General features: G+C 42.7%; 1 protein-coding gene across 1 annotated transcript in view; it reads right to left on the reverse strand.

Annotated features, from left to right (window-relative positions):
* Positions 1-15,451, reverse strand: part of SMARCA2 (SWI/SNF related, matrix associated, actin dependent regulator of chromatin, subfamily a, member 2) — a 239,576-nt gene that overhangs the window by 101,485 nt on the left and 122,640 nt on the right. The window contains exons 22-23 of the mRNA XM_042780710.1: positions 9,375-9,541; positions 138-301 (exon numbers count right to left, since the gene is read on the reverse strand). Of these exons, the coding sequence (XP_042636644.1) occupies positions 138-301; positions 9,375-9,541 (331 nt within the window). The remainder of the gene's footprint in view (positions 1-137; positions 302-9,374; positions 9,542-15,451) is intronic.

Here is a 15,451-nt window from a genome sequence, read left to right on the forward strand (position 1 = left end):
AAAAAAAAAAAAAAAGAAATACCCTCTATGTTTAGAATCCACCCTGCCCCATAAAGGTGAAGACTGAGGGGAAACATCTTTTGAGTTCCTCTCCAGAGGGAGGACTGTGTGCTAGCCTGTGCCAGAGGCATACAGACCTGATGGGGGTTCCAGTCACTGTCGAAGATGATCACAGTGTCAGCTGCCTGGAGATTCAAGCCCAGGCCTCCAGCTCTTGTGCTCAGCAAGAAAATGAAGTACTGGGAGGCAGGCTCATTGAATTTCTTTAGCAGAGCAGCACGGTCCTCCGACTTGGTGGTGCCTGAGTAGAGAAGAAAAATAAATTTGCCAATTAATTCCTGCCTGGAAATGGCACAAAGCTAGACCAAAGGGCCGGCCAGCCTCCCTGCAAAATGCGCCCAGACTCTCCTCAACTTGGCTGAGGTAATCCCCGAGGTTTCTATGCTTTTGAAGAAACGTTGACCGTTTTGCAATTAAAAAGACAGAGAGAAAGCCATTCTCAATTCAAGATGTTTCAGACATTCTGTCTACGACCCATTGCTCCAAAATGAGTGTCCATTTTTCTGACTGGGCACCTTTGCAACTTGTACAAATTCTAGAATATTCTTACTGTAACCTAAAACTGAATGAAAACACTTTTTCCCAGATTTAATTCTGTACTTTGAAGCACCAAATCATTTCCTAAATCTATCCGCATACAAACACACACGCCTACAATAATTAATCACTTAAAAAAAAAAGAACAAACCAAGGTGCCAGTCAAGTTGATTCCTACTCCTAGTGACTCCATGTGTGCAGAGGACAACTGTGCTCCACAGGCTTTTCAGTGGCTGCTACCTTCCCAGAAGCACATCACCGGGGTTTTTTCTGAGGCATCTCTAGGCGGGTTCAAACTGCCAACCTTACAGCTGGTAGTTGAATACTTAACAACTATTATCATGCCTTACAGCAACTTTGCTGACAAGCTCCAATGTGAGGACTTAACATGCCAAGAGAACGGGAGAACAAAAGGCAAGTTGAACTCCCTCCCCAATTTTACCATCTGGATTGCTACTGAGAATGATCTGTCTGATAAAAATATAAAAAGTGGGTAGAATATTTATATTGTTAGTGAGACCTGAAGCCACAATAATCCAAAAAAATATGATGAATCGCAGACTGTTTTTTCATGTTGACATTCTTTTCTGTTAACTTCAGAGAATCTACACTAACACCAAAGAAACAGAGCAGTGAGCTATACCCTGGGCAGTGGCCCCCCACAGAGACCAGGGAGGTTCCAAAGTAGTAAGGACCACTGCTGTCCAGTTGATTCTGACTCCTAGTGGCCCTGCAGGACAGAGCAGAACTGCCTCATAGCATGTCCAAGACTGCGAATCTTTACAGAAGGAGACTGGCCCACCTTTCTCCCACAGAGTGGTTGGTGGGTTTGAACTGCCAACCTTTCGGCTGGCAGCCGAGCGCTTTAACTACAGTGCCACCAGGGCTCCTAATGAATAAGGAGAAAGTGCCAAATCCTAATGTTATGAATTAAATTGTGTCTCTGAAAGGTTATGTGGAAGTCCCAACCTCTGCACCCATAAAGTATGACCCCATTTGGAAATAGGGGCTTTCTCTTGATATATTAATGAGGTCATATCAGCATGGAGTGGGTCCTAACCCTAATTTCTTCTCAGTGGTATCTCACAAAAAAGGGAAACAGACAAAGAGACACATAAACTCACAGGGAGAAGACAGAAGCCAGGTGGAGAAACTTCTACAATCAGCCAAGGATCATCAGGAAAAAACAAGATATGCTAGGGCTACAGAAGCTGAAGGACACAAGGATCTTCCTTCCCCTGCAGCCCAGACAGAGACAGACAGACAGACCAGCTCTGCTGACACTCTGAATTCAGACTCCTGGCCTCTTTCAGAACTGTGAGGAGATAAATTTTCATTCTTTAAAGCCACCCACTTGAGAGGCGCCTTTTGTTACATCAGCGCTAGGAGACTAAGCCATCCAGAGTATAAAACTCAAAGGCACCCACAACTTGTGCTCCAAATTAGTGCTCAATCACATAATGTGCATCTATCAGATTTACCCATTCACTCTCCAAAATGCACTGTGGAGGCGGGGAAAGACCCTACAATATTCCACTGAACATCTTTCACTAGAAAAGTGTAGATACAGGGTTTTGAGAAAGGCTTTTAGACAGCTGGGAAACACATACACATGTTACATGATAGTTCCACTTGGCCTGCTGTAAAAATATTATTTCTACATGTTGTTCTTTTTTTAAGGATAAAAATGTACCAGCAACTTGTTTCAGAGGGTTAAATCATTTATGTGATGATCGCTAATGGAATCGAGTTACTAGGAGAGTCAAGTTCCCAAACAGGGTGAGATCTGGTTTTCTCATTTAGTAAAAATAACAAGTGAGCTCTCGAGCAAGAAAAGGAAAAAAATCCGTTCCCTGCAAACAAGGGATTAGGAACAAGGCGCCTGTGGGCTCTCCTCACTCCATGAAGCAACATTCTTTAGAACACAGTTGACTTTCTCAATCAGATCTCAAATCCAACCAGCTGGCCCAACCAACACTGTTAACAGTGAATTTTAAGAATTTAGATTTTTTTTTTTTTTTAGGGGAGCACTAAATGCATTCTACTGTGTTGGTTTCAAACACGTGGGGCTGTTTTTTCATTTTATTTTCAGAACTGAGTTTCTGGGATCATGGGGAACCATCTATTCAAAATGCTAATGAAAGACACGTCCTGTTTTAGCATGAAAATGTCTTTCTACACCAACCTTCTTCTTGCAATAAATGAAAGAAACAATTGCTTGGCTGGATTAATGGGTCACGTATTGACCCTCTGCCTTAAGTCAATGAAACCAAAAGACAGTGATATGGGAAAAGAGGATCGCAGAGATGATAACATCTGTTTTCTGAGCAGGCTTTAAAAGCTGTCCCTTTAGCTCACTCCAAGGGCAGCAGTGTAACAGTTTTGATAAAATGAAAAAGGACCAAATAACAATCATACCCATTAAGGTATTATTGTTGTTAACAGCTGTGAGCCAGCCCCCAACTCGTGGCAACCCCATGCACAGTGAAACGAAATGCTGCCTGGTTCTCCACGGTCCCCACGATCAGTGGTAGATCAGACCTCTGTGATCCATAGGGTTTCTGTTGGCTGGTTTTCAGAAGTAGATCGTCAGGCCTTTCTTCCTAGTCTTTTTCCATCTGGAAGCTCCGCTAAAATCTGCTCAGCATCACAGCAACATGCAAGTCTCCACTGACCAACAGACAGGTGGTGCCTGTGCATTGAGGTGCACTGGCTAGGAATCAAACCAGTCCCTGGTGTGGAAGGTGAGAATTCTACCACTAAACCACCAATGTCCCTTCCATTAAGATATAAAGAAAACTAATTAGGGGATTTGTTTGTTAAATGGTCTGAAAACTCTAACTGCAAAAGAAAGGACAAAGGAGTATCAAAATTACTTGGTAAAAGAAGTCCTCAGGCAGTGTGCCAAACACCTCAAGCAAGCAGACCAACTAATGTATCTGGTGTACACTGAAACTATGAGTAGCTGAGAACATGAAACATAAAACCAGGAGAAATATTATTAAGTCCATTTTCACACAAAGCTATGGCATTTCTTATTACGAGTTTCCGAATTTTACCAGACTACCATTTCAATCAGTCAAAAGGGACCAAGCCAACATCTCTGTAGTCTTGCTTGGGGAGGTTCAAACTACCATACAAGGGCTTTATCCAAAGGTGAATTCTCACAGATGGCAACCCAGTTAACATTCTCAGGACGAGCAGCAATGTCATGTTCTTTTAGATTTCGATGTAGAACGTAGCCAATTACGAGAACACAATGAATAGCAACACCATTTGTGTTGAAATTTCAGAATTTGCCAGAAGGAACACACTGCTAGGCTTCCACAATGACTAATTTTAACTTTGTTGCAGCTGCTTTTGGGAAATTTTGTCTTCTGGTATGGAACTTCACCACTTGCTCTCACTCAAAAACCATTTCCAGAGAAAACAAAAACTGTAACGGAAGAGTCGCTAAATCTATTCATGCAGCTGTAATCTTTGCAGGAAAAAAATGTGCTTAGCTTTCACCAAGTGATTTTTCCTGAAGTCAAACTCTGCCACATTAAATCCAGCAAGGAATAGCTGGTCGTTTTCATAATTTGTGAGAGGTGGGTGGTGAGGGGTGGTTCAGGTGGAAGGACAGGTACTAATTTATACATATGCATCTTTATTATCAAGCTCAGTGATAGCTCAGTGGTGGAATTCTCTTCTTCCATGGGGGAGACCTGGGTTCCATTCCTGGCTAATGCACTTCAAGCGTAGCCACCACCCACCTGTCAGTGGAGACCTGCATGTCTCTATGATGCTGAACAGATTTCAATGGAGTTTCCAAACTGAGACAGACCAGGAAGAAAGGCCTGGTGATCTACTTCTGAAAATCAGCCAATGAAAACTGTATGACCACAAAAGTCCAATCTCATAGTGCATGAGATCGTCGTAAGTTCAGGGTCAACTGAAGGGCAGGGAACAACCACTACAGTCTTCCCTCCTCGCCAATCAATTCTTCTCACCCCAAGACAGGCTGCTGCTTCTTGGACAGAAGCCTGTCCATCCTTCTCAGTTCTAGCTGGAACACTTTCAGGAACTTGCTTCCTTGCCTGTGTCCTCCAACTGAGGGTAATGGCTTGACAGCAGGAAGAGAGAGTGCTGCACATGCTGTTTGTACCACCATTCATTCATCTAGGATCTCTTGGGCCTGTCATTTTCAGTTAATCAATTAAAAACACTTTAAATGCTAAGTTCAAAATCACTCTTAAAATGCTGTTGCTACAAGAGCAGCCTGTACTTGGAGGGATGGGGTAGCTCTCACTGGATCTGCTAAAACTGAGCTAGATTAGAATCAGAGATTTAAGTCAGAACCTAGCCTCATCGATCACTTAATAAGCAAGCTTTGATAAGCTACTACTTTCTCTAAACTTTTATTGTCTCATCTCTTAGAGATCTGTTATGGACTCAACTGTGTTCTCCCAATATGTGTATTGAAATGCTAACCCCCATATCTGTCAATAGGACCCTGTTTGGAAATAGGGGGTTTCTCTGTTACATTAATGAGGTCATGCCAGAGTAGGGTGGGTTCTAAACCCAATCCCTTCTGAATACTGTCTGATAGAAAGAGCAGAACAGACATAGAGACACACATAGGCAGAACACAGACAGAAAGGAACCTCAAGGAAATCCCAGGCCTATCACAAGGACGGACCCTTCCTTACAGCCAATGCCCTGATTTGGACTTCAGCTTCCAAAACTATGAGATGATAAATTCCTTCCTGTTCTTTAAAGCCACCCACTTATGGTATTTTTGTTCTTATTGTTGTTGTTAAGGCAGCACTGGGTAACTAAGACAGAATCATAAAAGCGTACAGTAAATGGGGATAACAGTACCTTCTTTGTGATGAAATGAAATGTACATGAAATGCTTTGCCTAGCATCACACATGTAGTTGGCATTCCATCCCCATTAGCTCTTATTACTATTACTGTTAACAGCAATAAGGGCAGCAACCAAGAGGATTACAGAGAGTGTCTCCTGCAGGAAAACACTGAAGAGATTTGTTTTAAGGAAGTCACTTCTTGTCAGTTGCACAGATCCAAGGATTTCAAGCTGATGTCCTCAGAGAGCTGAGATCAAAAATTAAGTGCACAGAGGAGTAAACAATGCTTAGTCAAGACACCTGTGGGGCCATAAATCCAGAGAAAATGAAGTTCTGCTGCGTCTCCCCTGAGCAGGAGTCAAAGAAGAGCTTGTCTTGCAAAGGAGTCCCTGGTGGTACAAACAGCGTGTGCAGCTGCCAACGTAAAGACTGGAGGTTCTAGTTCATCCAAAAAAAGTGCCTGAGAAGAAAGGCCTGCTGACCTGCTTCCAAAAAGTCAGCCTTGGAAAACCCTATGGAGCACAGTTCTACTCTGACACACACGGGGCTGCCATGAGTCGGAGTTGACTCGACAGCACTGAGGCTGGATGTGGGTCTACACTTTCAGTGAGGAGTGATGGAGAAGTTTTGAACTCCTGACGGGGGAAGGTTCCATCAAAGGCTAAGAAGCAACAGAGGAAGTAGTCTTGCCAAGAGACAGACTATAGTTAACATGGTTGTGTCTGAATTAAAAACGAACTATTCATCTGCTTTCAGTGACTTGGGAGAGGTGAGGTACAAAGATTTGAAATCATCAAGTCTGTCAGAAACTATCGTACATTTAAAAATTAATACCCTCAAAGGTAGACCAGAAAGAGAATTCACCTGGAAACTCAAGGAAGAAGATTCCTGGCCAGCTTGAGCTTGGTATAACCACTAATTATTGTTTATAAGCATCATAAAGCCCTGCCTGAAAAAGGCTTCAAAGATTATTTAACTTAATAGAAATTCTGAGGAAATAATGGCTATTTTGGGTTATGTGAAACTTCTGACATGTAGAACAATTTCCTGAGTGTTTTACTACAGCAAACCTATAGTTAGTAAATAAATATTGCAGTTATTATAAAATAACAAAAAAATCAAACTCACTACCATCGAGTTGATTCTGACTCACAGCAATCCCCACTGGGTTTTCAAGGCTATAAAATCTTTATGGAAGTAGATTGCCCCATCTTCCTTCCACAGTGTGGCTGGTGGGTTTGAACCGCCGACCTCCTGGTTAGCAATCAAATGCCTTCTCCACTGCTCCACCAGAGCTCCTTATTTATTTTAAAGCATAGCTAATTATATCTTATTATAAATAATGAAACAGACCTATTTGATTATTCTTAAGGAGCTCTGCTGGCGCAGTGCCTAAGGCATTTGACTGCTAACCAGAAGGTTGGCGGTTCAAACCCACCAGCCACTCTGTGAAAAGAAGACTGAGCAATTCACTTGCATAAAGATTTACTGCCTCGGAAACCCAAAGGGGGTAGGTATGAGTCAGAATTGACTGGATGGCACTGAGTTTGATTTTTTTTTTTTTAATCTGATTATTCATAATTAATGGCAATAGGGGAGCAAAGCTTAGCTTGAAAGCAAAACAAAACCTTATAATAGAACACAAACTTTAAATTTCCCATTTAGTAATAACTTCGTTAGATAAAAATTAGTACCAGTAGTATTGTACTTTTCTACTTGTTATTGGTTGCCTTTGAGTCACCTCCAACTAATGGTGACATCACTACAACAGAATGAAATGTTGTCTGGTCTTGCGCCAACTACATAATCATTGGTAAGTTTGAGTCCATTGTTTTGAGTGCCTTCTGACCTAGGTGGCTCATCTTCCAGAACAATGTCAGCCAATGTTCTGTTGTGATTTGTACAGTTTTTCACTGATTATCAGAAGTAGATCACCAGGCCTTTCCTCCTAGTCTACCTTAGTCTAGAAGCTTTGCTGAAAGCTGTCCACAATGGGTGACCCTGTTGGTATTTGAAATACTGGTGGCATCACTTTCAGCATCACAGCAACATACAAGCCACCACAGTATGGACAAACCGACACATGAGTGGTAAGCATTCTTCTTACCCAGTGAACACATTCCTGGTAGTAAATGAGGTCCCACTCTGACATACCACACCTTGAATGCATTATCCCTGCATTTTCTTGCATCCCATGCAAGTGTTGATAGCCCTAATCTCTAAAATATTATGACTGGTACCTAACTCAAAGAGTAATTTAGTGAGTATTCATCCTATTTTCTGACTAAATCTTAGTGTTTATTTACTGAACACTAATTAAAAGTGTTTAAATATTTCACTCTTAAAATCAGGTAAACATGTGGCATAGTTTGCAAAAATCAACAAAGCCCTCTCTCCTAACAGTGTGACATGTGACAATATGTTCTTTTGAGAATGAGAGAGGCTTTAGTGATAACTAAATATAATCTTAAAGCAATTAAACATAACTTTAAATGAACTATAACACTCTTAATTGAAGGAAGGGGACATAATAGCCTTTCCTCCATGTTAACAGAAGAAAGCTAAACCAAAAAACCCACTGCCATCAAGTCATTTCCAACTCATAGTGACCCTAAGGGACAGAGTAGAACTGCTCCATAAGGTTTCCAAGACTGTGAATTTTTACAGAAACATTTCACAGAAACGACTGCTGCATCTTTCTCCTCAAGAGTGGCTGGTGGGTTAAAACTGCTGACCTTTTGGTAATCAGGTAATGGCTTTAACCACTGCACCACCAGAGCTCCAAAAAAAGCTAAAGTCTTGTTAAAGTATCTGTATGGTGCGTATGTAACACAGAATCTTCAGAGCAAGCAAGGTGTTTTAAATATTATTTGAATTTAGTTTGATTTTGGTTCATATAGACAACTCTGGGTCTGCATGTCTTGTATGTTAAATAAAAAGCTGTACAAATGATTTTAACTTTTTTTTTTTGTAAGCTTGATTGTGCTAGTTAAGGTTATGTGTCAACTTGGCTGGGCCTGGTTCTGAGAGGCTGGGCAGCTGGATGTAGTTCTTCCTCACGATGAGATTGGTAATCAAGTCCATGGTGGAATCTACTGGAGCAGCTGAGTAGCTGCCTTAGGGATGTGGTCTGCTTCCAGCAGCAAATAAAGAGAAGTTCTGAGAAAGGTCTCTGCAGCTTTTTGGCACGCTTGGACCCTGCATGTAGCAGAATCTTCATTTAGCAGCCTGCCATGTTTCTTGCCGATCTTGCAACTGTCTCTGGACTTGAACTAGTGGCCTGCCATGTTGTTTGGTAATATTGGGACTGTGCCATTTTATTTGTCAACCTTAGGCTTGTTAGCCTCAGCAGCCAGCAGCTGCCTGAGAGAAGAGATACCTCTAGCTCCAGTGGGCCAGGAACAAGAGGCAGAACTGAAGCCCAAGGTTGAGGGGCTTTCATGTAGCCCCTAGAGCTGGCACTTGGAGCTTAGACTTCTAGCTTCCTAACTTTAAGAGAGTAAACTCCTGTTTGTTAAAGCCATCCCACTTGTGGTACTTTCTGTTAGAGCAGCAGTATGTAACCAAAAAATTGAGGATGTGAGAATTGCTGTCTAGAAAAAATGCACTCCACTGTGCTATTAGGAACCCTGGCGGCACAACAGCTAAGCGCTTGATTGCTAACCCAAAAGCTGGCAGTTCAAACCCACCCAGCAGCTCTGTGGAAGAAAGATCTGGCCATCTGCTCCTGTAAAGACTACAGCCTAGGAAACCCTATGGGGCAGCTCTACTCTGTCACACGCAGGTGCTATGAGTTACAATCGACTGGATGACACCCAATAACGACACTGCTACTTGATCCCTCAATAGTCCTGGCCTGCTTTCTGTCCATCATCCCTTCATTTTTAGTCACACAGCTCCGTAGCCCAATTCTTCACACACTCACCATCGAGGCGCAGGTAAAGGAAGTTCCGGAAAGCAAAGTAGTCCTCCATGATGGTCATGAGGGACGTCATCTGGCAGAAGAGCAGCACGCGGTGGTTTGTTGCTCGCAACTTTGGCAGAATCCGATCCAGCAGCTCAAACTTCCCAGATGCCCGATACAGCTCAGCCCTGAACCCACAAAGGCAAAGCCAGAAGTCAGCATCACCGCTGCCTTCGAGGAGGATCCAGGGCTGCTCTACTTCCCACCCCATGCCTGGTACAAATACTTCATAAACTACTGCAGTGAATGGAGGGATGCGGGGATGTACAACCACTACAAAGCACTGAGAGTATTTTAGGTGAAAAGAAAATATGCTCATACAAAACATAGAAAAAGCTCACTGTCTAGGCAAGGTGCAACAACAAACGTTAGGAAGAAGAGAGGAGACCTTTCGTCCTCCTCATGCTTTTATTATTTCTCAATTTCCCTTTCCATACACAAATGTACACGTGTAAATGTAGTATTTCTTTAATCCTCACTTACTAAGTATATGAAATCATTAATTAGGGCACTGAAGATGCATTCAAGGGAAGGGGCAGTTTGAACCCACCCACAGGCTCCACAAGAGAAAGACCTGGTGATCTCTTCCCATGAAGATTAAAACCAAACAAAAACTCACTGCCGTTGAGTTGTTTCTAACTCATAGCGACCCCTCCTTGGGTTTCCGAGATAGTATCTCTATGGAAGTAGATTGTCCAATCTTGCTTCTGAGGAGTAGCTGATGGGTTTGAACTACCAGCCATCTGGTTAGCAGTCAATGCATTAGGCACTATACCAACAGAGCTCCCCCATGAAGACTGTTGTTGTTGTTACGTGCCGTCGAGTCAAACCCGACTCATAGCGACCCCTCCTTGGGTTTCCGAGGCAGTATCACTACGGAAGTAGGATTGCCCAACCTTCCTTCTGAGGAATGGCTGGTGGGTTTGAACCGCCAGCCGTCTGGTTAGCAGGCAAGTGTCTTAGCCACTATGCTACCAGAGCTCCCCCCATGAAGATTAGAGCCTAGAAAACCCTATGGGGCAGTTCTACTCTGTCATATGGGATCACTATGAGTAGGAATTGGAACTGACTCAATGGCATCTGAGAACAACAAGATGCATTCAAACACTTATCAAGCACTTATGTGGCAAGCACAGTACGTCACATATGTCTTCCAAATGTGTAATTACAAACTGTAATATTGCTGTTAGGTGATAAGAGTTATAAAAAAATAAAAGCAAGTTTCTACAAGAGGAAGTAACACCACATTTAGATTACAGCAGAGTATGGGAAACTTCAGCCTATTAGCCAAATATGACCCATCACCTATTTTTATAAATAACGTTTTATTGGGACATAGCTACACTTACTCATTTCCATTTTGTCTATGGCTTCTTCTGCACTTCAATGGCAGAGATGAATAGTTGTGGTAGAGAACTTATGCCTCACAAAGCCAAAATTATTTACTCTCTGGCCCTATTTAGAAAAAGGTTGCCAGCCCAATTTAGAGGGTTAGGGGTAGCCTCCCTGAAGGAACCACATTTAGCTGAAAATGGAAATAAGAAGTAAAACGCAGTGAGGTGAAGAATGGGTGGAGAGGAGATTCTAAGAAGGGAAAAGAGCTTATGCAAAGGCCCTGAGGAGTCAAAGAGCCTGGTGAGTTGGGGGAACTACGCAGGGGCTTAAACATAAGGGGAGGACAGCAAGGTTGGGACAGGGGAAGGGGCCTGATCATAGAGGTCTATACCCCATTTTTAATGCTTTAGTTTTGTTTCCTAAATATTTTATTTATTTTTGGTGACAAAATATACAACCAAACATATCTCCACTCAAAATTTCTCCATGAACAGTTCAATGACACTGTCTACATTCTTTACACTGGGTCACCATTCTGCTCTCTACCATGTTGTTTCATCATTAGTTTAGGCTCTCTGCCCCTTACAGTTCTCATCTTGCTTAGGTGAGTCAGTTAACATGCTTAGAGATAATTCTTTATAAGAGCACTAGGCTTGAGGCTAAACTGTTGTTTAGTTTTAACAACGGCTTCATGGGATTGTTTCAGTTCAAGGTTTAAAGATTATTTCTGGAAAACAAATTCAAGGGTTCCTCAAATTTCAGTGGATCCAGTAAGTTAGTTACATGTAAGTTTGCAGTTCTGTTCCATATTTTTCCTCCTTTTGATTAGGATTCATCTGTTGGGTCCTTGATCATAAACGTTCAGTAATGGCAGCCAGGCATCACCCATTTCTTCTGGTCTCATGGTAATGGAGGTACAGTATAGTTAGTGGAGGCAATTAAACATGTGAGCCATTCTCTTCTCCGATTCCTGGGTCTCCTTTTTCTTCTGCTGTGCCAGGCGAACAGAGACCAATTGCTGTATCTTAAAAGGCTGTTTCCTGGGTAGCTGCTACAGCATTAAGGGCAATGGAAGGAAAGCTGTTGATGGGTTTTAAGCAGTGGAGTGGTGAGGTCTGACTTACCCTTTTAAAAGATCACTGTGGACACTGTAAGAGGGGACTGGGGTGGGGCCAGAGTCCTGCCTTACTCTAGCAGTACAAGTCCAAAGCAGGGCTTCAAACTCACTTGAACTGGTTCAGTTGTGGCTGATGATGTGAAATTGAAACAGACCCAAATTTTTAAAATTTGGGGGAAGCAGAATGATAACCAGAATGGGAACAATTACGGGCTAAAGCCTTGGAATGGGAGACTTGAAAGAGGCGTAATGAGCCCCTTCAGGAGCCTGATGTGGGAGACTGGATAACCAGCATGACCGCGGAGAGCAACATACACTCAAAGTGGCACAGCTGGGCCGTACTTTTGAGAAGGACACTACTGTTTCCAACTCTGACTGTCATGAGATGTGGTTGCTATGTAACATGCATGCACACTGCCCACATTTTCTAAGAGGGAGATTAAGTTTCCAGCAGGGTACTGACCGGTAATTTTTCCTATTCTGATTATCATTCCACTAACATTTTACAAATTTGGGTCCATTTTGGTTTCACATCATCAGTTGTGACTGAACCAGGAAGAATGATGAAGCAAGATGGAATATGACGGTCCAAACATGATGGTCACTTACTGCTTGAGAAAATGAGCAATAAGCTAAAGGGGGCCTTTTCCCTCCACAATAAGGCATTTTTCATTTTTTATGAACAGGGATGTATTCTAACATTAAGCCTCATTTTAGTGCTGCTATGGTTTGGAAAATCACCAGTGCATATTCAGGCTATAATACGAAAAAAGCATAATTTGGCAGTTGACCTTACAACCTGGTATGTTACTTCTAACAGACACACTACCTGCATGACCCTGCTCTGTCCTCCAACATCTGCTGGCCACATTTCTACTCTGCAACCTTAGCCAAGTTCACGGGGCCAGGAGTGGCCATAGGACTTAAGCTGACGCAACTAGAGTCTCTCTTGAGAATCTGGCCCTGAGGTTCTAAGATGCTACTTAACTACTAGAACCAGTAACCAACAGAGACCTCACATGTTATAAAGTAGAACTGTGCTCCACAGGGTTTTCATGGCTGTGATCTTTCAGAAGCACATCACCAGGCCTTTCTTCCAAGGCACCTCTGTGTGAGTTTGAACCACCAACTTTCTGGTTAGTAGCCAAGTGTATAACTGTTTGAGCCACACAGGGATTCTGTGAAGTCACCCTGCTTAGCAATATGCCAAGGAGAACCAGAGCAAAGAGAGCCAGGGAACAGAAGGGAGAGCTTAGTAGCATTGGTTCTGGATGAGATCCAGGTCCAGGTTCTCAACTCAGTGATACTTTCTTCCCTGAAGATCCAGGAAGAACCCCTGTATCCTAATCATAAATATGCCTGTTGTGAGGCATGTCTGAGAGACATTCTATTAAGGCAAGGATAATATCTATTGTAACAAGACATGATTCCTTGCCCACTGCTTATGAAAGACGCTTTCTTATACAAACCACATGCTAACAAATTCATGTGTAAATTCATACACATGTGCAACAGAGAAACCATTTCTACTCATGTACTTCAGTGTTAAATGTCCATTTGAAATTTAGTAAGATAAAATCTTTTTGAGCCCAAGTGGCACTATGATGATAAGTAACAACCATTTGAAGCTTCAACATTTTCAGAACACTGTTGTTGTTGTTGTTGTTATGTGCCGTGGAGTCGGACCCAACTCATAGCGACCCCTCCTTGGGTTTCCGAGGCGGTATCACTACGGAAGTAGATTGCCCCATCTTCCTTCCAAGGAGTGATGGGTGGGTTTGAACTGCCAGCCTTCTGGTTAGCAGTCAAGTGCCTTAGGCACTACGCTACCTGCTGCTGAGTGTTCCATAGATTTTACTTACATTTTCCCTGATGATCGGCATCTAGGTTGCTGCCAACTCTCTGGGGCCACACTGTGATGAAAGCCCTTGTGAATATCTTCATGAACCTCTGGGAAAATTTCTTGTGTGCTTATGGAACTTTGTACTAACGGCCTGCTTCCTCGCCACGCTGCTTAGCATAGAGCAGACATTCAGTAAGCTTTGAACGCCTCAGCTCTACAGATTTCAATCACAAGAAATGTGTGAGTTTCTTCAGAACAGGAAAGATGTCTTATTTATCTTTGTATCCCTGGCCCATTGAAAGCAATTTGGGTAAATATTCAATGAATGAATAAATGCTTCCACCTAAATGTACTGGGGCTTGGTCTTGCCCACTTGTCTCTGTGTCTCGGCCTCACTCTGATGTCTAGCTCTTGAAATTTCCCCTTTCAAGATAAAAACCAGTTCCTTTTAAGATAACCCAACTGATTTCAGACACGGCTAAGCTCTGCTCAAGACTTTGTTCCTCCCATATTCTCCCCTCTCACACTTAATGACAACCCCTCCTTCCAGTGGTAGCTCAGGCCTACAATGGAGTCCTTTTGGACTCTCTCTCACACTCTGCAGATGCAAAACCATCTGCAAGTCCTGAGTCCAGAACCTATTTCTCACCACTTCCACTGCTGAAACCCTGTTCCAAGCCCTATTCCTCTCTTTCCTGGGTGACTGCAATAACCTCTTCACTGGTCTCCCTGCAGCCACTCTTGGCCTCCTTTGTCTATTCTCAGCACAGAAAACAGAGTGATCCTGTTAAATTTCCATCAAGTCGCTCTGACACTCTAAGCCCTCCAAAAACCAAAATCAAACCCACTGCCTTCAAGTCAGTTCCAACTCATACAGACCCTATAGGACAGAGTACAACTGCCCCCATATGGTTCCAAGGCTATAAATCTTTGTGGAAGCCGACTCTGCTGCAGAGTGGCTGGTGGGTTCAAACTGCAGACCTTAATGTTACCAGCCAAGTACTTTAACCACTTGCATCGCTAGGGCTCCTTTAAAGCCCTCCAATGATCCCTGAATCGACTTGACCAAAACCGGATCCCTGAATCGACTTGATGAAAACTGGGTCTGCAATACTCATTCATGCACTCAGTATATATTTAGTAAGTATTTACTGTGTTCCAGAAGGAGCTCTGGTGGTGCAGTGGTTCAAGCATTGGGCTGCTAACTAAAACGTCAGTGGTTCGAACCCATCAGCTGATCCATGGAAGAAAGATGAGATGTTCTGCTTCTGTAAAGACTGACAGCTGTAGAAATCTGTGGGACGGTTCAAATCTGTGTCCTAAGTGGTCACTATGAGTTGGAATCCCCTCGCCAGCAGTGGGTTTGGGTTTTTTTTTTTTGGTACTATGTTTCAGACATTATTACACCTCAACATTATTACACCTCAAAACAAAAATCTTCACAACTGGATCAATAAGCAATATCACAATAAATGGAGAAAGGATTGAGGTTGTCTGCAATTTCATTTTACTTGGATCCATAGTCAACACCCATGGAAGCAGCAGTCAGGAAATCAGATGTCATATTGCACTGGGCAAATCTGCTGCAAAAGACCTCTTTATAAAGTGTTAAGAAGCAAAGATGTCACTTTTAAGACTAAGATGTGCCTGACCCAAGCCATGGCATCTTCAATCACCTCATATGCATATGAAGGTGAATAAGGAAGACCAAAAAAGAGTTGATGGGAGCTCTGGTAGCATAGT

Source organism: Orycteropus afer, unplaced genomic scaffold (genome assembly GCF_000298275.1).
Source record: "Orycteropus afer afer isolate SDZICR_OR568_19922 unplaced genomic scaffold, OryAfe1.0 scaffold00005, whole genome shotgun sequence".
NCBI classification, from domain to species: Eukaryota; Metazoa; Chordata; class Mammalia; order Tubulidentata; family Orycteropodidae; genus Orycteropus; species Orycteropus afer.